At 39.1% G+C, this 25,588-nt stretch overlaps 1 protein-coding gene across 1 annotated transcript in view; it reads right to left on the bottom strand.

Moving 5' to 3' along the window:
• exoc2 (exocyst complex component 2) overlaps positions 1 to 25,051 on the bottom strand; it is a 49,297-nt gene extending 24,246 nt beyond the window's left edge. Inside the window, exons 1-7 of the mRNA XM_037115059.1 lie at positions 24,975 to 25,051; positions 14,783 to 14,940; positions 12,660 to 12,836; positions 11,258 to 11,384; positions 8,840 to 8,953; positions 6,826 to 6,950; positions 990 to 1,070 (exon numbers count right to left, since the gene is read on the bottom strand). Of these exons, the coding sequence (XP_036970954.1) occupies positions 990 to 1,070; positions 6,826 to 6,950; positions 8,840 to 8,953; positions 11,258 to 11,384; positions 12,660 to 12,836; positions 14,783 to 14,900 (742 nt within the window). The 5' untranslated portion in view covers positions 14,901 to 14,940; positions 24,975 to 25,051. The remainder of the gene's footprint in view (positions 1 to 989; positions 1,071 to 6,825; positions 6,951 to 8,839; positions 8,954 to 11,257; positions 11,385 to 12,659; positions 12,837 to 14,782; positions 14,941 to 24,974) is intronic.
• Between the last annotated feature and the right edge of the window lie 537 nt (positions 25,052 to 25,588).

The raw sequence follows: 25,588 nt of genomic DNA, 5'->3' as shown, positions 1-25,588 counted from the left end.
AATAGTTCACATTTTTCACTCACAAATCTGAGTTGTCAAGAGAAGAATATTCCTATGTTGTGATTGGCTGATTAGTGCTGCATGTTTTTGACGCATGGGTTTTTTAGGGTAAATGGTGGCCTGGGCCCACTGGGCCATGGGCCCACAAGTCTGGGGCTGTGGGGATGAAAGCTACGTCCGGCTGAAGGGTTTATTTACTCTAGACTCCGGGAAAAGGACCTGCTTATTGACCCTCCATTAGAAAAGTCACATTATCATGTATGAGATGAGAGGGTGGGAACACAGAATCTGCTTAGAGATCTGCTTGCTAAAAAGCAGAAGATGTACAAAGGCAACTGAATGTATACAGTGTGTTTGGTCAATGGATGCCGTATCAGTATCTGATGACAAATGGATGGTCAAGTTAGATAGCACAGCATTAGACTGTCTCTTTGACCATTTTGCTCTTCAAATTTTATTTTCATTTTAAAATCAAGATAAGGACAAACTGTAAAATATAATGTTTAACACAATGTGCGGGGGGGAGAAAAACAAGCCAAAGTGGGCTTTTTATTATGCCTGCATAAAAAAGCTGTGTTTGTGTCAATATTGAGTGAAAGAGTTTAAATGTTTTTTAGTATGTGTGATATAAATATGTGTTTTTCTATCCATGTTGCGGTAAGATTGCAAAGATAAATCAAAGATTGATGAACAGTACACAGAAAGTGTCAAGAACCAAATTTACTTAGCTAATTCTATCGAGTAAAAATCAACCAGTAAAAATCTAACTGCATCCAAGTTGGCAGTATTTAGAGTTGTGTCCAAATTCAATCCAAATTTCTCAAATCAATTTGGGAATCGATAAGATATCTTTGTCAAATGCGGCCTTGATGTGCTGAAAGTACGTTTTGGGGATAAATGTCCCAAAAACTCAACCTGTACAATAACATGCAATATAAATACTCCATCTGCAGTTTATATTGTTGGACTCTAAATGAGAAGATTCTTACTGTTTAGGATGTTTTCTAATCGTTGGGTCATTGATCCCTCCACTCTCTCAGTACCATCAGACTCCAGCCTCTGGTGGATGGCTGTAACACAAAAGTCAAAATTAATTAAGTACTGCAAAGGACTGTGATAGAGAAAATCCACTAAAATAGAATCAGGTATAAACACAATTATAAGTATAAATGTTAAAGTGGGAAGAAATGTGGGAAAAAGAACAAAAAAAAAAATGGAAAAAGGTTCTCCACACTGTGGAGAAACCAACGTGCACTCCCCTGAGACAGGAACATTTTCAATTTCGGGAACCGAAGGTAAAACAATAAACAGGCCCTACCCCAGTGGTAGATGGGAGATAACCTTGCTGATCTCCACCCACAGATGCTGCTATTGAACCCCCACCCACCCCCCATGTGCCGGTTCCCACGCAACAGAGAACCTGACCTGGTTCAACGGCGACTGTACTGGATCAATTCTCCTCAGCAAAGCCATTAGCAGCACAGTTTTGTGGTCTTGGGACATTTGGAGCCCTCTGACCTGGAGGTAATGCAACTCTAACATGTTTCAACCTCTCTGAAAAATAACAGTTGGGAGAGCAGAGCAGAAGTCAGGAAGCCAAAAATGACTGTTGCTGAGGGGGAAGTGGGAGGAACTCTCTGATGGCTTGTATCCATCACTTAGCGTGAAGAGCTTTACGCGGGACAGGGAATTTGAAAAGAGGGAATGAGGGGAAAAAACAGAGAGAGAGAAAGAGAGGCAGAGCGAGCGGTGTGGCTGCCCCAGTGAATAAATAAATGGTGTGGGGTAGCGGGCAGCTGGGTGCTGAGAGCTGCAGTGTGGGTTTATTGACAGAGTGGAAGAGAGCTAGAGAAGGCTTAGCAGACCTTCTCATACATACTTGTGGAGCGATTCAAATATGCAACAAGCAGACATCTCAAGAATGAAAGCAAGAGACAGAAACATGGGAAAAAAAAGGATAACAATCCTCTCTCTTCTACTCTCTCCACTTGCCTGCCTTCTCTCTTCTCCCGCTAAGAATTCTGGCTGTTAGCAGAGCTCGGACACAGCAGAGGGAGGCAAAGTAAAGTGGGAGAGTTCTGTAAATAAATATGTGGGTCCATTTTGACAGACAGGAGCCTCAAGGCAGAAATTGAGGTATTCCTAAAACACTCTGTCCAAACATGCTTTAGCCTAATCAGGACGGACGTCGCCGGGCCTTACGAGGACCTCTCAATGCTCGCCAATGCAGGTCTGGACAAACGCACGTACACGGGGGAGTGTATATGGGAGAGCACAGGATTGATAGGGCTGAACACACAGGAAGAGTAAGCTTCACACACACACACACACACACACACACACACACACACACACACACACACACACACACACACACACACACACACACACACACACACACACACACACACACACACACATACACTGCAGGTCTGCTTCACGTCTCCACACTCCCCCTTTGCCCTGTTGCCATCTGTGTGTCCTCTGCATCTGTCACACACTGAAGGGCTGATGACGCAACAGCTAACCTAAACATCAGGTCAGAGTCCGGATAACACACGCAGTCAGGACCTGAGGAAGAGCTGGAGCACCCGCTTCACTTCCTGGAACCACCGAGGAGGAAAAAAAATGAATAAGAATAAAAATACAGTGTCCCTGGATTCTAAAGCTGGAGATGTTTTGACTCCTGCCTGGGCTGGGGGCTCAGGGAATAGGCCCTGGGAATCTGGCATTTTTGGAACACGGTAGCCGTTCCGTTTCCTGCATCACTGGGAGACTTCCTTTTCACACAACAATGAAAAACCACAAATTTCAACATTTTAGAAGAAACAAACCCCGGACTCCCTGACTGACCGTCAGTCAGTCAGTCAATCAGCTGGAGCATCTCGGTCTCAGCAGCATGGCTCAACTCGTCACAGAGGCCTCATGACCTCAGTCTCCATGCCCCAAATCTTCCATTTCTTTCACCAGTCTGTGGTTTACAAGACCGCACAGCACAAAAATTACTTTCTGCAAACAATTACAATATTATAACAAACTATAAATTTGGCAAGGGGAAAAATGACTTGATGGGATTTCTTGAAACTTACATAAAAAGAAAAGGACCCACTGCAAATGTCTGACCTCAAAACTAGGATGACTTGATAGAAGCCTTGGCACTTGATTTAAATGACATCAATGGATTAGATGCATTTGTCCTAACAACACACAACCTCAACTCCTCAAAATGTGATAATTTGCTAATCCATCTGGCATATACTCAAATGAAACCAGTACAATTATTTACTGCTTTACTCATCACCTTCATTGATTTTTGTAAATATCTGCTTATTCTGAATTCTATGCCAGTAACCTGTTTCATACAAGTTGGGATAGGGGCAACAAAAGACTGTGGAAAAAACAATAACACCTGTTCGGTAAATTCCACAGGTAAACAGGTTTATTGGCAACAGGTCACAGTATTATGATTGAGCATGGAAGGAGTGTCTTCAAAAGGCAAGGACTCAGGAACAATTTGGAAAACTGTTGTCATTAAACACAGCTCAATTGCAAATGATTGCATTGTTTTTATTTATGTTTTACACAGCTTCCCCATTTTAATGGAATCAGACTTTCTGCCTCCAGTAATTAACATGTACATCCATCATCTGAACCCGGTCAAGAATTTTTATTGTTTAATACAAAAATGATTTGCCTGCAGTAGATTACTACTACCAACATTTAAGGCCATGTGACTTGATGATGCACTTCTAACCCAACCTTTTTAAGAATACAACCTTGACGTATTAAACTGGCTCGACTCCCCAGTCTTCATTTGCCGAAAGCCAACATCTACTAACAAACCCAAACAGCACTTTAATTACAGATGCAAAAGTCTAAACTGTGTTCTTAAGCACTGAGTTCATAGTTCATCAAAAAGAGACATTTTTGTTTTTCTATTTCTGGTGATGGTTTGCTATACTAGAGAGCAATTAAGAGGCAATTAGCTGGGGCAAGAAGAAAGAGTCAGAGTCCTGCTGTTTGCTCTAAATATTTTCTGTCCGCCTCATTTCTTTTCCCAGATTTGGCTTCGATTCAATGTTTCCACCTTGCCTTCAGCAGCACTCTTGCATTAAAAACAACTCCAGACTTCTATTAAAGTCATCAATAAAAATCTCACATGCAAGCAGTACTGAAAATAAACATGAGAGGAGACAAAACTGACTTGATGATGATTGAGAGGGCTGGAAGCACTACAGCAACATCCAACGAGGCTAATTCTGAACAAGGAGAACCTGTTAATTTCTGTTTTTTCCACAGCTCATTTCTTTTAAACTTTCACATCTCAGGTGAGGTTCATTTGAAATGAGTCAGAACAACACAAATCGGTCAAATGCTGCTGAGGGACAAAGAAAGGATTCACAGTCGCACAGACAGCTGTGCTAACTAGGCCTGGCAGTGAGCTATTGCAGAGCTGTCTCGAGCTGGCTGGCTGCTGGCAGCATGCCGGCTGGTATGTCGGTTTGGCTGACCATCCCAAGTGTACAGAATATCTCCACTTGAGCTATCCATTCTGGGCTACCACTTCATTTTCTATGACTGGGAGCCAAATGTTGGCCGAGAAAGGATGTTTTAGTGCTGTAATGAGTCATGGTGAGAAGACGGGAGTCAGGAAGTTTAAAAATGAACTTCTAAGCCAAGTTGCTGCTTCGAACACGAGAACGTGCTTTTTCTAAACTAAAAATTCCCTTTAAAAAGGGCAGGGACATGATTTTTAAAGAGTAAACATTTAAGCAAGATGGTGTGCTGCTTACAGATCACATCACTTAAGTACAAATAATGACAATAATGCTTACCTTCAAGCGTAATATCGTTATTATAACAACGGTTACCAACAAAATAAAAGATATAATCAAAACGTATTCTTACTGTGGGGCAATTCATTATTAACTTTAAAACATTGTTAGTGTTATCTCTGTTTCCCTGGAAATTCAAACAGTCTGACTAATAACTGTACAACAATCAGTCACATCAGTAGACTCAAATGTAATGAAATCTAGTGTGCCCATCCAGCAAGTGGGCTGACCCTCAGTAACGACCTTGCAGCAGAGTTGATTTCTGATCCCTGTTGAGTCAGCCCTGAGCTGACGTTAATGCTTTCCAGAGATCGTGGGATTTCCCAAACTGAATAAATACCACACATATAAACAACAACTGCGCTTTTAGCTCAATGGTGTAATGAAGATAACTGCTGAAATTGTTTTTTTGCTGATTTGATCATGTGCTAAATGTGTAGCTGACCAATCGGATTGATTGTTTGGAACTACTTACTATTAGTTTCACGTGGGTTTGAATGTGCGTGTTGCTACAAACCCCAACAAATGTTACATCATCAAGATTTTCAATGTCAGTATCAAAGTTATTTTCAGTGAATTCAGTGAATTTTTTAGTGAACACTTTGATGAAAAAATTATCATTCCCACTATTCGTGAATCATATCACAATTGAAATATCTGCAAAAGATAATGGAACAATTAAACAATTAAAAATAATACATAAGTACAGCCTTAATTGTAAAGTATTTCATTTCCACTTTTGGGGAAGGGGAAATGGTTCTCAGGATGAGGATAAACTGATGAGTTTGACAAATGTATATTGACCTTTTCAAAACATTGCTTATTAGCATAGCTGTTGTTAAGGTGAAACAACCCTTCTTTCACTGGTATTGTCCATTTTCATCTTCAATACAATACATCCAAATTAATTGACTATAGTTTGCTGGTTGTTTTGTTTTGTTGAATTTGATAAATGACACACTACATTAAACATGCTATATGTGGCTACCTTAAAATAAAATAAACACACAATAAAATAAGTAAAAGTGTTCCCTATCTTATAAAAGTCTTCATCCAAAAATAAGTGATGCAAAGAAAGTGGGGTATCTTATAATAAGATTTGTCGTACATTCAATACATTAAACCCTGTCTGGTCAAATACCATTATGCCCTCTTGGTTCACAGGTCACTTAAGTTCTTCCATGCTGTACTGCTTCCTCCATCTGTAGTGACTGTACATTTCCCATTGGAGCAACGGGCACATAGTAGGCACGCTCAGTCTGAACGTGAGAATGGCTGTTCATTGTTCCCATTGGTCATATTGGGTCTGTTATCAGCACTATCAGTCCTAATACTCTGGCCTGCATTGTGTTGGTCTGCTCCGTTTATTTAGATTCAGCCACTAACAATGAAAACATAGCCTCTCTCCCAACCAGGGCACAAACATACGGAAAGCAATAATAATAATGATGGAGGCAGAAAAGTGTACATATAAATAGTAAGGGGAAGTAACTGAGCGGTTATGGCGGGAGGAGAGAGTAAACAGACAAAAATATGAATGATGAAGCAAACAATTGATTTGAGGTACCTGGCAGAGCGACAGCAGTCAGTCTCTGCTACCTTGAGACATTTATGAGAGTCAATGTAGCCAAGTGTGTGTGTGTCCACTTCTTCCAGGCTCTAGAGAGACTCAAGTGAGACTGTGTGTGACAGGTGAGAGCTGATCTCATTTTGATGAAGGTGAATTAGCCATGTTGTAGTTGGCTTGTGTAACTGGCAGAAAGTGAAGCATTTTCACACAGCATCCAAATGAGCCTCTTTAATCAACCACTGCTAAACCGCATGTAGACAGAGAGAAATACCCAAGATATCCAAGACATGAACACTTGCCAAAAGTCAAGATCTCGTTCTCTGAGCAGAGATGAAGAGTGATGATTCTGAAGTTTGTGTATTAATTGTGGAGCATGTGGTGCGGTTCCATGGCACACAAAAATGTGTTAATCCCTCTCACCTGCCAGAGCGTCCTGGGCCTCAAAGAACGTACTGAGGCCTCCTTTCACATAGGCCAGACTCCCCTCATTCTTCTTAGTGGCCTGCTTCTTCAGGTTACTGGCTGCCATCTTCAACTGTTCAAAACTTACAAAACAAAAACAAAAGGATCATGCCATTACATTAGACCAACAACTTGTGATTACTTTTATTAGTGTAATCATCTGTCTAGTTAATCAATTGATTGTTTAATCTGCAACAGAGTTTCTACAGGTAAGAGACACTTAAAATGATCTTTTAAAGAAAGTCTTTAACCAAATTTGAGACAGATCATTACAAAAATCAGCTTTTTCTTATTCAAGCATTGCAGGTAAATATGTGCAGTAGTATTATATATGTTGTCCCGTGGAGAAGTAGGTTACATGCAAGAATAGGGTTATTAGAGTGAGTGGATTTATTTTTCCAACAGGTAAGTGCAAGTATATCGTAAAAAGTCAGGATTAGCTTCAGTGGTATTTTTAAAGATCTAAAGTGGACTTGCAGAAGAGCTTAACTTATTTTGAGTAAAATAAATTACAGATGGATAAATTAAATTACACAAAATGTTTGTAGCAATTAGGAACACACAAATTCAGATTTAGTAATATTCAATATTGTTTAAAACCAATATTCATTTTAAAAAAAAGACCTACAGACACCCTGTATTAAATGTCCATTACAAGGATCCAAGATCATGTTTTCAAATTGCAGTCGGCTTACAGTCCAGTTTACAATGCCATACAAAATGCAAAAAAATCAATGTCTTTAAAAAGCCAGAACTCACAAATGTTTGGCATTTTTACTAGATAACAAGCAATGTATTATCATAGTAGCTGTAAATGCATTTTCTGATTGCACTGTCTGATTAGTCAATCAAGCACAGTCATTTAAGCACTATATTACATTCATAATATTTGGCCTTTTCGTTCTCAGGAGATACAGAAGTGTCTATCTCAGAAAGACAATCATACACACATTTTTTGTCAATGTGAGTGCATGTGTGTGTGCATGTGTCTGTCAGTGTCCTGACTGAGGTTTCCTCCGCAGGAAGAAACATTCACCCGGTGAGGTCCAAACAGAGGCCCCTGGTCATGCTGGATCCTGGGGTCTGGGTTATTGAAAGGCTAAGAAGGGGGAGAGGAAGCCAGGAGAGTCCAAAATAACTCTCCTCTGTCAACTGGGCTGAGGGCTGATGGGTCAGCGGCTACCTCGTCTACATATTGGACTGTTTTCTGAAGGACTAAATGACCATGTGAAGATTCAGCCAAGAAAACTACAACCTCAAAATGAATGCATAACGTCATGTCGGCGATTTTGTCATTGCAATCTCACAGTATGTATCACAAATTGGGGCTATAAGTAGGTTTTTCACGATAACCACTGTTGTTGGATTGTCCAGAAAATAATAATACTTTATTACCATTTATGCTACTGATATAATGATAACATCATAGCATATCAAAAGTACACTAAGAAAACAGTGAACTTTAAATTCTTACAAATATTCAGATACTGTAATTTAAAAGTGAAACAAATATCGAAATATCCTAAAGAAACATAAATATGATAAAAAAAACAACAAAACAAAACAATAAATGACATGGACTATTGGGCTCTAGTAACAAAAATTGCATGAAAACATAACTGGCAATATTGAGGTTATGTTTATTAATATATATATATATATATATATATATAGATATATATATATATAGATATATATATATATATATATATATATATATATATATGGCTGGCATGGTTGCAGGCTCTGTATAAGGATTTTCTAAATTGTTAATGGTGTAAATAAATGGGAAATGCACTTTTAGAACCAGAGAAGTTCAAAATATGGGCAGTCATTGTTGAGCTCCATTGTTTTCCAGAGAGTTTGATCCAAATGGACGTTTCAAAGTTGCATAAGCATTGCCTTTTTTCACTCCTCTTCCTTACTAGTAGTTATGAGGAATGCAATTTGTTAGTGATAACTAAGGAAGTACCTGGAGCCTGAATGGTTTTCTATGAGGTACCAGGTGGCAGAGAAGTTCTCACTGGTGAAGTCTCCACTCATTCCAGGAAATGTCAGCTCCATGTCTTTCTGTGGGATTTTGCCTCTGGGAGAAGACACATAAACACAAATGTGAACCCCACTGTAAATGATGTAGCTTACAGTATTTAAACAATAGAAAAATACTAAGGATTACCCTGTTACTCTAAGATTAAGAAAAATTGATGTATAAATATATTGTACCATATGGCAACCTATGAATGAAGAGGCCATGGCCAAACCAGTTTTATATCATGTTGGGGTCAGATTTGCCAGCAGGGGGCAGCGTGCAGCCAAAAAGTACCCAGACTGAGAGAGCTTGGCGTGGGAAGTGAAGTGTATGACGCCTGGGTGCCCCTGGAGGGCCAAGAACTCATTAGGGAAGCTTGATCTCTACTAATGACCCGTGGCCTACACAAACCTTGCCCTCCACCACCACCACCCACTCTGCAGTTAAAGACACATATGTAGAAAAACTGAAGCATGGACAGTACAGTAGTAAGGCCTACAGTCTGTGTAACAGAAAATCCATATATAAGAAAACACTTGGTGACGTACGCACACACAAACACAGACCAGAAGCACTTAGTATGTTGTTAAGCATAATACATACTGTACACAGTCATTCATATCACATTATATTATTTCATTAGAGTTCCTGAAATTCTAAAATGAGACTATATGCAGGTAGAAACACACATTTACTGTACATGAACATATAATATTTTGGGCACTGAATATTACGATTAGAGGTAGATATGTTCACTGTTGATTACTTTGTAAGTGTTTTAAACACTTTTTTGTGTGGTGCAATTCATGCTCAAGAAAAAGTGTTTTTGAGGAAACTACAGAAAACGCTCCTCATCATGTTTCCTCGGGAGATACCAATGTTCAATTTGTAGAGGACATCAATTAGACACGTTTGTAGCTTTAAGCAGGCATTACACCTCATAATGTATCATTTTTCAAACATTGGAACCTTGGGTAAATAAAAAAAAGGTTTTGACTTTGATTTGGACTGTGTTGCGCCAGCTATTCAGTTTATGTAATAAGTCCTTAACCAAGTACTAACCTGGCAATGTAATTCACTGGAGTTAGTTATGATCGTAAAACTTAAATTTCTTGGCTGCAAAAGCCATTAGTCATGCATGGCTGTTAAGAAACACCTATGGCGCCATCCATCACAGAGGAATCAACAATATAATCTCTAACTGCCAATCAGGCAAAAAAGAAGTAAACACATTGTTCTTTCAACAGCAGATGATGGAAGCAGCTAAGAAGTGAATCACCTAACGTTGAACCCTGCCAGTTTCTTAACACTACTGGAGGTGAGTAACTGTAATAATTCACTGACTTAGATGAGTTGAGTCTGTACATTATACCTGCATTTAACAAATTTATTATCATTTCAAATTTGCATTTCAACACGATTGCCAGGTCGAATAAGATATCCATGTTAACTCTGCTCATTGTAAGTGGGTCATATTGTGTTTTTGATTGTTTTATTTTGTCAGCTGCTGAATTGTTACCTTGTAGGAATTATTTAGTTACAATTAAGCTCTATGTACAAACCAGTTTGTGTTGTGATCTAGTAACTTTTTAATCTCCACTTATCAAACAATAATATCATATAAAGGGCAATATGATGTTACAAACAGCTGGTGCAAACAGCTACAGCTGAATAACCATGCAATGAGATCATCATACAATTACACGCATAGAGTGATGATCCTTAACAAACAGCTCCTTTGATCAAATCCTTTTCGGAGTATTTTACATCAACAGAAATTATTAAGATGCACAGATGAAAGTGTGTCCACATATTGGTTTCACATAGAATAGAATAGGTAGACTTACGCAGGATGTTTAATGCAACCCTGAGAGACGGGAGAATGGTACAGCTTGTTTATGGGGGTCTCGCCTCCGGCCACGAGCGGTCACTTGCCCCCGGCCCCTCTAAACCAAACAAACACTAAGCTAGAAATGCCAGAACCTGACAACACAAACTATATATTACAAGTTCTGCATTCCCTGCCAGGCGCGTGGGAGGCAGCACCATGCTGCCTGCTCTCAGGCCACATACAAACGTGTGTGGGTCGCTGTTTTAAGTTCTTTCCAAATCCCTTCCTATCGTCGTCCTCTCTGCTTTATACACAATTATTCAGTTTCCACTCCCTGTGAGCGGCGGTTACAGGCAGTTCAGCCATCTCTGTGTTGGCATAATATTTCAAATGCCTGCATATGGGGAGAGTTTGTTTCTGTTTAGGGATGTAAAACATGACTCAATAACTAGTGAGCGTGTGTTTATGGTGGTGTGATTGCGCAGAGTGATTTTTGTCTGCACATGTGTTCGTATGTTCTGGGCCCGTACTTGTCTAACTCGATGCCCAGTGGATTGCTGGGTCGCAGAGAGAGGGGGGAAATGCCTTTGTTGCGGTCGGTTCTCATGTCGTAGTAGTTCATCTCATCTACCCATACAGCCGACTGGTCCAGGATACCTACAGGACAGGAGACACAAGACAAACGTCACTGAGCTCAACAACACATCCCAGATGTGCACTCACACACACACACACACACACACACACGTGTACTCTCTGAAACAGGCACTATTCACACAGACATGGGTATTTTTTAAAATGGAACCTTTTCCAGGCATTTGGGGTGTGCATACACACTTAAAGGCCATTTTAGGAAAAATCATTCTAGTGTTAAGATTTTCAGAAATGCCTTATTCTGTTTTACATTGAGATGGGCAGAAACCATCTTTGGCAAAGATGGTGGAGACATCCATGTCCACTTACTAATTGGATCTTCTTAGTGTCTTAAAAGGAGACAAATTGGCCATGTTTTAATAAAAACAGCATCATCCAGAAAGATTCTGTAAGGAGCAGTCACGTTTTCCTGCCAAAACATCTTGCCATGTTTTTGGGGGAAAAATTACTCGCTGCACTAAAATATATAATAGGAACAAAAATAAAAATAGGTAAGTAAAGAGAAGAAAAAGTTTGTGCAGTATTGCATGCCGAGTGTACATGAACGGTCATGGGTTTCAGGTATGTTTGTATAAATGGAGATTATTGTATTATTGATAAGTGCTAAAACACGCTTCTGGACAGAGAGCGTTCCTGCTTTTGAACACTGTTTTCAAAAATACATACATGTATGTGTGGACGGGGTCATAGTGTACACAGACATGCAGGTTCAAGCAGCACCATGTACCATACTTTATTTTTTTTATCTTTAATATTTTAACTGTTTCTCCATATTGTAATTAAACCATCAGAAACTATACATTCAGCACCTATTTTACGTTTGCAGGTCCTGGTAAGGTGCATATGTTCAATGTGTTTTCTGTAATTTCAGAAAAAACATGCACTTTGCTGTACATAGTACATAATAGTTTTCTCTTTCAATCAATTGGATGTTTTTTGTATAAAATGTCACAAAATGTTGATCAAAGTTTCCAAGAGCCCAAGATGATGCCTTCATATGATTTATCTGTCCACAACCCTGCGAGATTGCAGTGTGTTTCAGTTTTATATTGCTGTAACATTAATATCTTTTGACATTCTATCTTTTTAGAATATCTTTGGTTTCAGATGTTAGTTAGAAAAAAAGAACAACACGAAGACGTCAGCTTGAGCTCTAGCAATATATACATATACAATACTCTTACATTTTATGCATTTTGTAAACACACTAGTTTATTGGAAAAAAAAAAAAAAAGACATGATGTCAAATGAATATATTTTCACTCTGCTGAGTCTTACCAATCCTCTCTGGCCGGAGCAGTTTGAATGAGACCGTGGAAGTGCCGAGACCTCCAGACTTGGTGGTGACAATGATCTCTCCCTTGTCATCTTTAGCAGGACCCACGCGGCACACTATCTTGCTGGCTGACATCCACTCGGCTGTCAGCAGGCAGTTATGGCCGCAGATCAACAGACCTGAGATGGAAGAGAGAAGGAAAAGGTGAAAAGGGTGAGAGATATAGACACACGGTGACAGCACAAATAAACAGACTGTAGTACCGACACACACACAGACAATGTATAACAAGAGGAGCTCACTCAGACTGAATTGGCGTCTATTAGCAAGTTTAGTCGAAGTGTCACCAGGGGTCAGAGTTCAAGTTTGGGTCAGGCTGGGTGTGGGTGGCCGTGACCTTCCTTCCTCTCACTCAGCTCCTTTAAGCTAACGTGTGTCACTTGACTGCTAAGTGGCCCATTACTGGCACAATGTACACTCTGCCTCTACATCTGTCGTCCTCTTTTAAAACCCTCTTGAAAACTATTTGGACACTAGAAGACAGACACAAAGATTACTCTGCCATTTTCAGCTAAAGGGATTCAGCAAGCTCCATGTGTCTATAATCAAACATCATAAAAGCTAGTGAAAGCTGATCAACAAATAGCCTATAAAACCGTGAATAATATGCCCATTAGAGCCCCATTTCCTGCCTCTGTTCTCTACTGGCCACTTTCTTTGAATACATAAGCACTCACACACATTTGTGCATATCTAATTGTCTAATTCCAGGCCCCAGGGACAGTCAAAGTCAGGAATAGACCTGCATCATGGGCCAGAGCCCCGCATGCCGTGGAGCAGTATGTGAGTCCAAGAAATAGGACAGAGGAGAAATTGGCCAACATGAGGGAAAATGTTAGTATAGAAAAAGTGTGACGTTCAAACACATAATGAGAACAAGATGGGCGGAAGTCCATCTGTGTGGCTCTTGTAATTCTCAAAAAACAGACACAGCAACTGTATTTTCATACTTATACATGTTGATAGCTTTGGAGTTTCTCAAACTTGACATACAGTAATTCTAATATTTACAGAAACTAACATTTGTGTATTCAGTGTTCTATGGAGAAAGCAGAATTTAGCAGAAAAAACAACTAAATTGCATAGCAGTAAAATATCTCAGCATTTTCTTTGGTTTGTCTTTTTACTCTCATCAAGTCCTGGAGTGCTTTTTGTACAATAAATCCACAATGGATATATCAGACGTTGTTTATTTTCTCAACAATAATTTTAGTAACTTTGAAGAACCAAACACCCTAATTCATGAACACTTATTTTAACACAACACTTACTTGAACATTTTAACTACCGTACTTCTGTGTGCAGTCAAGTTAATTGGAGTAAAGTAAAAGATAAAGTTAGTTATTGCTGTAATATGAAACATAATTTCTCTAAAAAATGACCTTAAATAGTATTTAACTTGCTTGAGTTCAGTTTTCAAGTCGTTTTTACTCAACTTATTAAATCGTAGTGAAAATAAAACCTCGATAGTTAAAAAGTGATGCAATTCTTTCTCCAGCGGGGGGAAAAGAATCTGGCGTCCCATCCACTTACGAATCATATAAACAAAAACAAACTTTAAACCAGCCTAAACACAAAAAGGGGTCGCTGTGGTTTGTTGATGGATGAGTTAATAAAATCAGTTAATACAAAATGCTGTAGAAATTAAATGACAAAGTAGATTTACATTTCCTCAACATTAGTCACTAACACAGAAAGACTATAAAATTTGAGATAAATCATATTGGAATGAATTACTGTTATGGATAAAACAAATTAATGATAATTACATAATGATGACATCTTATGCCGGTATACTTCTGTTTGCTGATATAAAAAATATCTAAATACTACATATTTATCACGATGTATGAATTTTACGCCTGTGTGTATTTTCTTCAGAAAAAAATAAGAAAGAAAAAAATTATCAAGAGGGGAACATGTAAAGAATTAATATGGATGTCTTCATTCACCATTCAAATTAATAGAGAAATTTACTTTAAAAGTTCAACACACATAGAAATGACAACATTTTACAGAGACAAAACTGCGTGTGTGGTTAGTTATGTGGTTATAAATGTATTACCGATGAGGTCGGCTGGGCCCGTGCCCAGGTTTTCTCCACGGATGGTCACTTTGGTCCAAGCCGCACCTTCCTTGGGTGAGATGCCCGTGACCAGCGGGGGCTGACGGGCTCGAGACATGGTGGCCTGGGGCAGACAGGATTGCCGGGTCAGTCTGTACCTGGATGTGGAAAAAGACTGGCAGATGTTAGAGGACATAATGACTAACATAAACCTCATCAAGCTCCATGCACTGCACTTAAATAATCAGCATATCATTAGATGTGTCTATTTACAAAGCGTTAATAAAGGGTTTTTATAATCAGATAAATGAATGATGCAACAGCTACACAATACACTTTCAAGCTGCTGTACTGAAAACAGTACCATCAGGTCTTAAAAGAGGATGAAGAAAAAATCTTCATGTTAACATGAAACCATAGCTGGTGAACCCAAATACCTCTCTGAATAATAAATATGGTATATCATTTTTTAAAAGTCACCATGCACTTTTACTGAATTACCAGACAGCCTAATATTCCAATTTCTTTAATTGAATGAAAGCTAAAAAATATGAGCACCACTTGGCTGGCAGCTAGCGTTAATTTCCCACCCTGTAGGTCTCCAAACAATGTATGCATTGCGGCAGTTATCTCTCAGATAATAGGAAAAATAGTGAAGGGAGCCAAGAATGAAGGAGCAGACAGAGAGCAGGGAGGAAGGGAAGAATGTAAACCTCACAGCGAAGGATAAATAAACCTGGACTCCCCAATCATTCCACATAAGCCCACACAATACTGTACAGATTATGGTACCAACGAAGGAGCACCCATGCAAATCAGTTCATGTTGGGGCTGAGCAAAGGAAGAGAGGGAATCGTTCCAAATGAAAAAATGAAAGGATGGATTTCAGCAGCACAGATGTTTGCTAATAAATTACTGCCAGGTCTCAAAAAGGCTGACCAATGGAGACTCTCTGAAGCAGTTTGAGAGAGGTTTCCGCCCTTTTGCTCTGCAGTCAAAACACGTTCCCCACAAACAATGCAGGAGTTCACACGGACCAGACCTGCAACAAGTTCACCCTTTGCACAGTTATATGGTCACTAATTACGTGTAGGCGTACAACTGAGGTGCAAGATGACTTCCAAGAGCCAACGGGGGTGCTGATATCAAAGGAGATCAAAACTGACAGACCACAACATTGATTAGTCTACTTGTTAGAGAGACCTTCCTGGAAAAAGAACCTCAGTTTTAACCCCTGCAGCAGCCAGGGGTTAACACTAGGGCTCCATCTTATGAGTATTCTAAATTATAATTGTTAGGAAACTTCACAGTAGAGCTTAAAATTGCTAGTCTGCAGTGTAAAACCCAAACATATTTAATTTTTTATTGTCATAACAGAGAAAAGAAGATAATCATCATGTATGAGAAGCTGGGACAGGTTGCATCTGGCATGTTTCCTTGAGAAATGACTTTCCCAACCTTGGGGTCAACACCCCCATGGGGTTACTTGATATGCAAACAGGGTTACATGAAAATTACTGAAATTATATTTTCATCAATAAATATTCAGTTAACTTGAATTTAAGTCATTTTCTTTTTTTTTTAAGTTACTCAAAATGAAAACAAAAATAAAAAAAAAATGTTTAAAAACATAGTTTGCTTAAATTGCATATGTTGCATGAACCTTGAGCTCTATGGACCTTCACCTTTATAACAGATTATATATTGATTAATCTATTGACAGAAAATGTGTTAGCATTTTTGATTCATAGTTTAATTCATTTATGACTTGCAAATATTTAACCTGATTTGGTTTTAGCTTCACATCCTTGCTTTTCTTTAGTTTGAATATTTTGGAGTTATGACATTATTCACATTATTATCACATCACATTATTCTCTATGCGATCATGAAAATAATCATCATTTGCAAACCGTATTTTACAGGACAGCCCTTTGATGTAACATCAACAAACTACACGGCAGTGTTGTACACAAAACACGAGTATCTCAATTGCCATGGTGAGTTCAAATAAACAACAGCGGCAACATATTGTGCTTTACACTTAATTAGGTGCACCTGTACAACCTTATGCAACTGTTGTCCCATGAAGTCTACTTTTATGATGCCTATAATGTTCGGTTTTGGTTTACATGGTCATAGAAGTATTAACTGAAAAATGTTCAACATTGAGGTCATAGTTAGTGATGGAGAGATGTAAATGGGAAAAAACAAAGAATCAGGAATATCTTTTGATATAATATAGTGTAGTACAACAGCTCCACCACAAACCATGGCCTAAGGAATAAACATATGAAGTCACACAATTTTGCGAAGAAAGCCATAAATGGTTTGATACATCTCTGGATTAATCAGTTACCAGAATTGTTGTGATTCCCTTAAGAGATGAAAAGTTTCTGTAGTTACCATGTAACATCCAGACCACTGAGTCTCAGAATTGATCAGATGCTCAATATTTGCCTCATGGCTACATGCTATACTGACACAGGAGCACATGCATTGACCTAGAATCCTCAGAGAGGACGACATTTTCTGGGAAACTTCTCTGCCACAGGGCCCCCTCAGTTGCCCTGACATCCCGGAGTTAACAAGAAAACTCCAACAGGATTTACCTCATGTTGTTGCTACGGCCCTGCACTTGTCAGAGGAAATGGAGGGCCTATGTATGTGACATGAAGAAGATAAGAGGTTAACAGGCCTAAACAAGAGCTCGGCATATCCTTCATCAATCCCATATGTTTAGAGTGAGAGCGGCAAGGGGCAGAGAGATCTTTATTTGCTACAATTCTGATTCTGCTTCTTCTAGGAGTGTCCCCCCACCACATCTTGGAAATACACGTGCACAAACACACAGATAGCCTGCACCCCCCCCCCAACACACACACACACACACACACACACACACACACACACACACACACACACACACACGCTGGGCAGAATGACAGCTCAGCGAGGTTGCGTGCGAGGGGCCCGAGCTGGTGTTGTGTGGTCTGTGTGTATTCGAGTATGTGGAAGGATCTGCGGAGAGGTCTGGGCAGTGTGTGTATGTGTATGTGTGTGTGTGTGTGTGTGTGTGTGTGTGTGTGTGTGTGTGTGTGTGTGTGTGTGTGTGCGTGTGTGGTCTGGGTGTGTGGTCTCTGGCGCGGGCCTGGGGAGAGCCTGCTGACGGCTGGGATGAGAAAAGAGCCGCTGTGTTTACTTTACTCTGGGGGCTGTGCATGGACACGGGAACACTGCCCAGACCCCTCTCTATAACACCGGCGTGCACACACACACATGCACCAAGTCACGCACAAACTAAGGGGACTTTTGCAAGTTTCATCTCACACACTATAAAAAATACCCTGTAAACTATGAAAGAGAACTATAACTTTGTACAGACTGAATGAATGAATTTTTCCTCATGAAGAGGAGAGCAAAAGAAGATGTTTCTGAATCTCCAACTGGAAAATTACAAGGTAGGCTGCATTTTCCACAAGAGGGATAAAGGTATTAACCTCTAGGGGGCATCAGAGGATCCCCATAAGATCACTTTCTTTCTACATGTGTTGAGCCATGTCGAACTGTGAAGGCTAAATTTAATCAGTGACAACACACAACCAGATTTAGCCTTTTTTTCTCTTGCTCGATCGTCTTCCAGCCATGATGCTGTTAGCCCCCAGCCCCAGCCCCAGCCCCAGCCTCTTTCTCTGGTAATGGGGCTAAAAAGGCAGGTTTGTTTTCCTTGGAGGCTGACTAACAAACAGCAGGGTTGGCTCTAATCTGTGTGGTAGCTGTGGAAGTCTGAGGCTTGGGGATCTTCTTGCAGCACTGCTAATAAGTGACAACCCCTCCTTGGCTTTTAGCTTGAGTACGAGGGCACAAAGGAAAAACTTTTCATTAAAACTCTAAACAAATCTTTTTGTTACATGAAACCATTTTAATTCCAAATACCACAGTACAACCCAAAAATGTTCAGTGCTCTGGGCTAGATGGCAATGGATTTCTTTTTCATAAAAAAGGAAAACTGAGATCAGTACCACTGTGCTTGCTGATGACTGGATAGTGTCATGGAGATGGATTAGGACATGTGCTTGACTTCTGAAGGATCAAATCAACGATTCTCTGTTCATTGGCATAATCACCAATCACAGGCGTTTGTGCCAAACACACAAAAACAGCAAATAAAGAATAACTGATTATGACTGAAATAAGTATGACTATATTAAACAAATCTAATTTTGAAATCAATGCCAATAAGAAAAATCAAATAAAAATAATTTAAAAAATAATTAAAAAAAAAATTAATTGTGTTTCTGATAAAAGTCACATTAGATCATTTGTAAAGGGTTTTCATTACAAATCTGTTTGAAATCATTAATTTGGATAACACAAATTCACAAAAACAGTAATGTTATAATGAAAAATATGATTCCACTAAAAGTTAATTGATAACATCAAATGGTTGCATCAAATTGGGCTCTGACAAATCTGAATTGACATCTTTAACTACTTTTGGGCATTAGTTACAAAGAAAAAATATTCTTCAGATGATCAGAAATTATAAGATTTCTACAACTAAAATGGCACCCAGTACAGCGCATAGCTCCATCAAGGCCCAACAGTCCCCTCTAATTCAGTCTAGCCTACTCCATAATCAAATATATAAATCCAATAGATTAGCTTTTTTATATGGATCCACATCAAATTGTCCTTACTAGCAGATACTGGCCAAAAATTGTCCTATGGCAAATATCTAAGGCATCCATCTAATGTAACCTCCTTGGCAGAAGTAATTATTACCTAACTTTATCAATGACACAAGCCACACAACTTCAATATCCTAGTTCAAATCAGGGAGCTTCCTCCCTCTCCACTATCAAATAAAGGAAAGGATGTATACCTAAGACAAAATTCTGATCTGGAAAATGCAAATCTTAACTGTCTTCAAAATAACAATTACCACGGGTGTAAACCTCCAACTTTGATCATACACAAGTTCCTCTAACTCTGACCTTTGGTTTGCTTTTTAATTTTGACAACTTCAAAATCATGACAAACTCTCTGCAGCATCACACATGACAATCTCTCTACCCAACCCACCAGATCAACACCCACAGCGTAACATGACTATCTCATGAATAAGGCGTTCATACCTTAGATCATATGCTGCTCTGAGCTCAAAGGTGACTCACATATGGCAGTGATTGGCAAGTATGTGTGAGTGTGTTGGTCTGTATGTGTGTGAATATGTGTGAGTGTAATGGGTTTAGGGGGCACAAAGAGACCCATTTAGACAGTTCATCACCCTCACCCACTCCGTCTTCCATCAGAGCAGCTAACTCACTATGCCTGCAGCTCACACTAACACCATTTCACTCGGTGCTCCCCAACATTACACAAACACCAGATTCCATCAAAGATCCCCCCCGGCTCCTCTGAATAGACAGAGCGAGCCAAACATCAGCCAGCCTCAGCCTGAGATGAGTGGTCTGATCACAAGGGCTCGGTGAAGCTCTGAACAATCCTCCACAGTGTTCGCTCACACCCAGACCACTATACGCCTCTAATGTGGAGAGGGCAATGAAGACATGGATCATAATATGTGTCAGCTGTATCATATTTCAAACAAATGGATCATAAATAACATGAACTGCGTTGGTTCTGTTTGAAAACAGATGCTGCGACCACTGTCCAGTCAGTTCTCCCACAGTGAGTCAGCTTCTCCAGCGTTCACAGAGTCTTTCGTGACAGAGAAGGAGGACAGAGTGATCAGATGTGTGCCTCTGGCTCACTATCCAACCATCATGATGTCTGCCCACAGGCTTTGTTATCTTTAGGCCTGTCTGTTTGTTTGTTTGTCAGTCTCCAGTGCTTTTTAGAATAAGGCCTAACGAAGTCAAGTCCCCAATTTCCCATATAAAAATCCTGCAACAATAAACAGAAATATGAAGTATCGGCCTGCAAATGCAGGAAGATGTTTTCAGAAGATTAAGGGACTGGAGACAGGCGGCTTTGCCCAATGACATGGAGAAACGGAGAGATCTGAACCTTAATGAGCCAGGCTGTAACACTGCTGCCCCGGCTGCTTTACACAAAAAACACATCACCAGCGTGAGAACCATCCTCACAGGCACATACTAGTAACACTGTGATGTGCAATCAGCCATTTGATTATAAATTAATTTACTGATTTAACTGTTTACAAAAGTGCAACTAATCAGCCAATTATATTCTCAATCATAAATTGTTAATTAAATGTAAAAAAAACAGTAACTATTGCAAACATACAATTTCCTAGAGCCCATGCTGAAGATGTTTTGTCTGGCCAACAGTCCAGAACCCCAAAATATAGTTGTTAACATAACTGAGGATCGAAAACAAATTTAGATAAGGTATCTTATGCAATTTGGCAGAGCAACAAAGGGAAACAATCAGGGTGCAAACAATATAAAAAGTACAATAAGAACTAGCAGTGCAGTAGGTGTTCTAAAAGTGTGTCAATATTGGTAAAATTTGAATTTGCTCTTGACAATGAAATGTAATTTAAGACTATTTTTGCCTTGAAATCAAATATCTTATTAATCGTATTTGTCTTCATGGAGAAATAAATCTTTTGAGGAATTGTAGTTGATTTATTATTTTGTGTTTACTGAGGGGATGACTATGGTGTTCATCTGCATGAACTTTATATGTGATAAAATGAGCCATTTGTTTTTTTGTTTGTATACTTCTGTATTGTGTGTAAATATATATGACTGTATGTGGAAAAGATTCCGGGTAGAACAGCCAATGCTTAAGCAGGTGCAAACAGGGATCCTGCTAAATGATCCTAATGAAAAGATAAAGATTACAATATGACAGCCCTGAAAGGCAAGTTAAAACATTTTTAAGGGAATTTAGAAAAATTGAACTGGCAAAACTTTTTTTTCACATGTTCTTAAATCATAAATTTGACTTGCAAATCATCAACAATCTTTTTTTTCCTCAAATGCCTGTCAGGTCTATATAGTTAATAGTAATATTTTGCACCTTACAATATAATATGATAGGTGCTTGCTTTAAGTCAAAATGATATTAATTGAAGAATCTCTGGGTTACGGACTTATTGGTTGGACACAAGAAGTAATTTGAAGAAGAAATTTGCACTCTGGCAATTAATCAATTAATCTTGAAAATGATCGGCACATTAATCAGTAATGAAAATAATCATAACTGCAGCCCCAACAGTCTAAAACCTTAAATACTGAATTTATTATCAGACATAGATCCGATCATCAGACAGAAGTTAACAGCAGGAAAATTAAGGGAAAACGTACAAGTATGAACTGACTTCACATTAATCTTCAAATTCTGTCACTTTAAAATCAACTAGTAGGTTTAAGAAGTCTTGAAGTTTCCACACTACATTAATACTGAGCTTGCCTCATCGAGCTGTGCTGGGACCTATTTTCCCAGCTCAGAGCTCCTCTGTCTGTCCAGGTCTGACTGGGTCACAGAAACCATACTGTGAAAACCAGTGGTCCAGCAAGCCTGTCAGCAGGGGGGAGGCTACCAGGTGGGGCAGACTGCAGTGAGCAGACAGGGGTGGAGAGAGAAGTGCCGCTTCACAAACAAGGCTCGGCCTGACCCCCGTCGCTCGACTCACCCCGAAAGTCCATGGAGCAGCGGCACTGAGGACAAGCCTCAAAAAACACAACCCACCACATTCCACCAAAACAAACAAGCAGGGCCACCCAAATTTTTCAATTAGAGCCCTGAGAGGGGGGCAGGAAATGGATCAGTGTAGCCTGGCCCCTGCCATCCCCCAGTCAGGCAGTGCTGACTCTGGGGAAGAGAGGGAGCAGCGCAGAGCTCAGCCGGCTCTCACTGAAATCTTGACGACCTGCTAGCATGGATGTCGACACAAATGATGGAGGAGCTCAGCAACAACTTAGTCCTGCTACATGGCGCCTGTCTGCAATCCACCTGTCAATCAAATCCTCTCATTCGCTCTCTCATATAATCAATCAGTTGTACAAACACACGATAAGGTACTGCTTCCCTTGAAAAAGTCTATTTGAAGAAAGTGTGTTATAACATCATTTGACAAAAGTACACAAGAGTCAAGATTCAAGAGACTTGGACTCTGTTCTGTTTGACACCGGCCCACTTAATGAGGCTGAGCTGAAAGAAGAATCTGTATCACACTGAAGAAGACTTACAGTCATTAGTAAGTAACATATTAACATTAAGACTTACTAGAAAAAAAACTGTATGATCCACACAAGCAGAAATTGTGCTTTCCCGTGTGAGAGCAATGTAGGCTTAATCTAACATTTCTGAAACTAACGAAGCTGATCTCACATTACGACTGTTTACTGCATCTAAATCTGGTTTCTATCAAAAAGAACCTTAAGGTCCAACGTGACTCTGATCAGTTCCATCACAGTCTGATGTCGGCCCGAGTGTTTCAAATCTACTTGCAATATTCACAGCTAAATGATGGAATTACTGTATTCTTTCCTAAAATATAAAACTGTTGCATTTACTTAGTTGTTATTGGAGGTCAATCAAAATCTTACTTCAAAAAATGCAACCCCTCACTTCAGTTCATTCTACAATCTTATCAGTGTATTTCAAATATACAATGGAAGGAAAATTAAAATCCATTTCTTCAAACAAAAATGCCAACCAAAAATTGGTTACAGCTTCCAGATTTGTTGCTTATTTGTCATACATATCGGTCAAATAAAGTAAGCAAGACTAAGAGAATGTTACACTTAAAAATAAGATGATTCCAGAAATGAGGGCTGATACCCAGTTCGCAAACAAACCAACACATTGATGGCAATTATACACAACAAAAAACTTGTATCAGTACAGATAATTATTTATCTGTGTAAGACAAAATCATAGCAATGAGGTTGAAAACCTCTTTGCTTGATTATAGCTTCAATACTAACCAATATATTGTCATCTACAATAAATGGATATAATAAACTTACAACTTTTATTTTAGACATGATTTGCAACATTCTAGACTGTTTACCTATCAAAGTGTTGCCAGTCAGCAGAAGGCTACCCATGTGTTTCTTCATTGCTTATTACCATCTGTATTACAGTAAATGTTTTCCAAGTATAAGCGGTTGGGTGAAGTTGATACATTTTCTCTGTTTTCATAGAGCCCTTCATAGGCACCCATTCTGCATTAAAACCCAGATACTTAATCTAAATATTGGAATCAACTGCGTAGTGTTTTTAGAACTTGGGAGAGAAATCTTGCCACTTGGCAATAAGTATATACCGTTTTCTCATGCATACAACACCTGTTAAATGAATTGTGCTCTTTAAAGTTATCACAAAAATATCATTGTATTGCTCACTTGATGTGAGACATATATTCAGTGCTGGTTCGAGAATAGAGGATCATGATTTAGATTTCGTGTATTTACAAGGAATGCCTTCATTTGAATTTCAGGAAAATTACAAATGTTAAAGGTCCGTGAATTATCGTGAGCTGCTGTTGATTCAAGTGCTCATTTAGTCCATTGAGCATCACAGTTATTGTTTAATGTCATGCTTACTATATGATTAGCTCCATATAAATTCACCCGAACTGACGTATCCCTCAGCACCCTCTATTGGATCCGAAGCTTGAAGACGAACAAATACAGACGTAAATACAGTAAAAAGAAGGACGAAGACTTTGATACGTGTCAAAAATAAGCAGTTATGACACCAAGTATCATTGCGGCAATATTAACTATAGGTAGACGCTAACAAGGGGTTGAAGATGTTCCCTTCTAAAGAAAAGGCAACAACAGCTTTAAATTGACAGATATTTCAATGGAGTTTGGTTTGAGAAACCGAATCTCTGTTAAAACGATGCAGAATGACAACCTTTAGTACGTCTGTCAGCTATTTCCATCACCGACTGTCGATACTTCGTTACAGTCGACCGTTGTAAGATACAGAACAACCCATGAGTGATTTTAGAGAAAGGAATATCCGCTTTGTTGACAAATTTGACATCCAAAGTTAGCCTTTGCTAACCTCCTTTCGCTAGCCAGCTAACGTTATTCCTTATTCCGGAAGGGCTGGGAGTAGCTGTCATTTGTGCTCGTCTCAATTTTTCAAACCGCGTATTCTATCACTTGTACCACTACAGTTACGTTGACTCTACCATAAGCATTTGGGAGAAAATATTATAAAGAAAACGGTAACTTACAGTTTACAACGGCTGGACTGCAGCGACCGTTTCCTGTATCCTGTCACTATTTCCGGTTTTCCGCTCTCAGCCACAGCCTTCAGAATAAAATGAAATGGAATACAAAATAAAATACCATTAAAAATAAGAAAAAAACAAAACAATAAAACAAATGAGTGATGAAGATGTTGATTAGATAATGTTGATACATTCTTAATCATGAATCTAACCTGAAATACAAAAGATGAAGAAATACAAATAGAAGAAGTGGATGGACACTTAAATTTGTTTCCATTTTTAAAAGTTTTTAAAAACATCTTTCAACTCCGTTCAGTATGCAGCGCAACATTGGTGGAAAACAATTACTCAACTAATGGTTCACTATTTTTATTTTTAACTTACTTCTACTCCAATACATTTCAGTGGTAAATAATGTGCTTTTAAAACCACTACACTTAGAGTTGTAATTACTTACTTGTAATTACAGCTTAAGACTTTAGATCTGCATACAAAACCTGTGATCATCTCATGATGTGTTGTTATAGATTAATAGTGTACAAAGAAGCCAAAATTAATTCTGAAGCCAACAGCAACAACAACAAAATGCTGCTTATATGTTCATGCGTCAAAATAAT

The sequence above is a fragment of the Acanthopagrus latus genome, chromosome 11 (assembly GCF_904848185.1).
Source record: "Acanthopagrus latus isolate v.2019 chromosome 11, fAcaLat1.1, whole genome shotgun sequence".
Taxonomy (NCBI): Eukaryota; Metazoa; Chordata; class Actinopteri; order Spariformes; family Sparidae; genus Acanthopagrus; species Acanthopagrus latus.
Note: the sequence above shows the minus strand (reverse complement) of the source record. Positions and strands in the feature narration are given on the sequence as shown.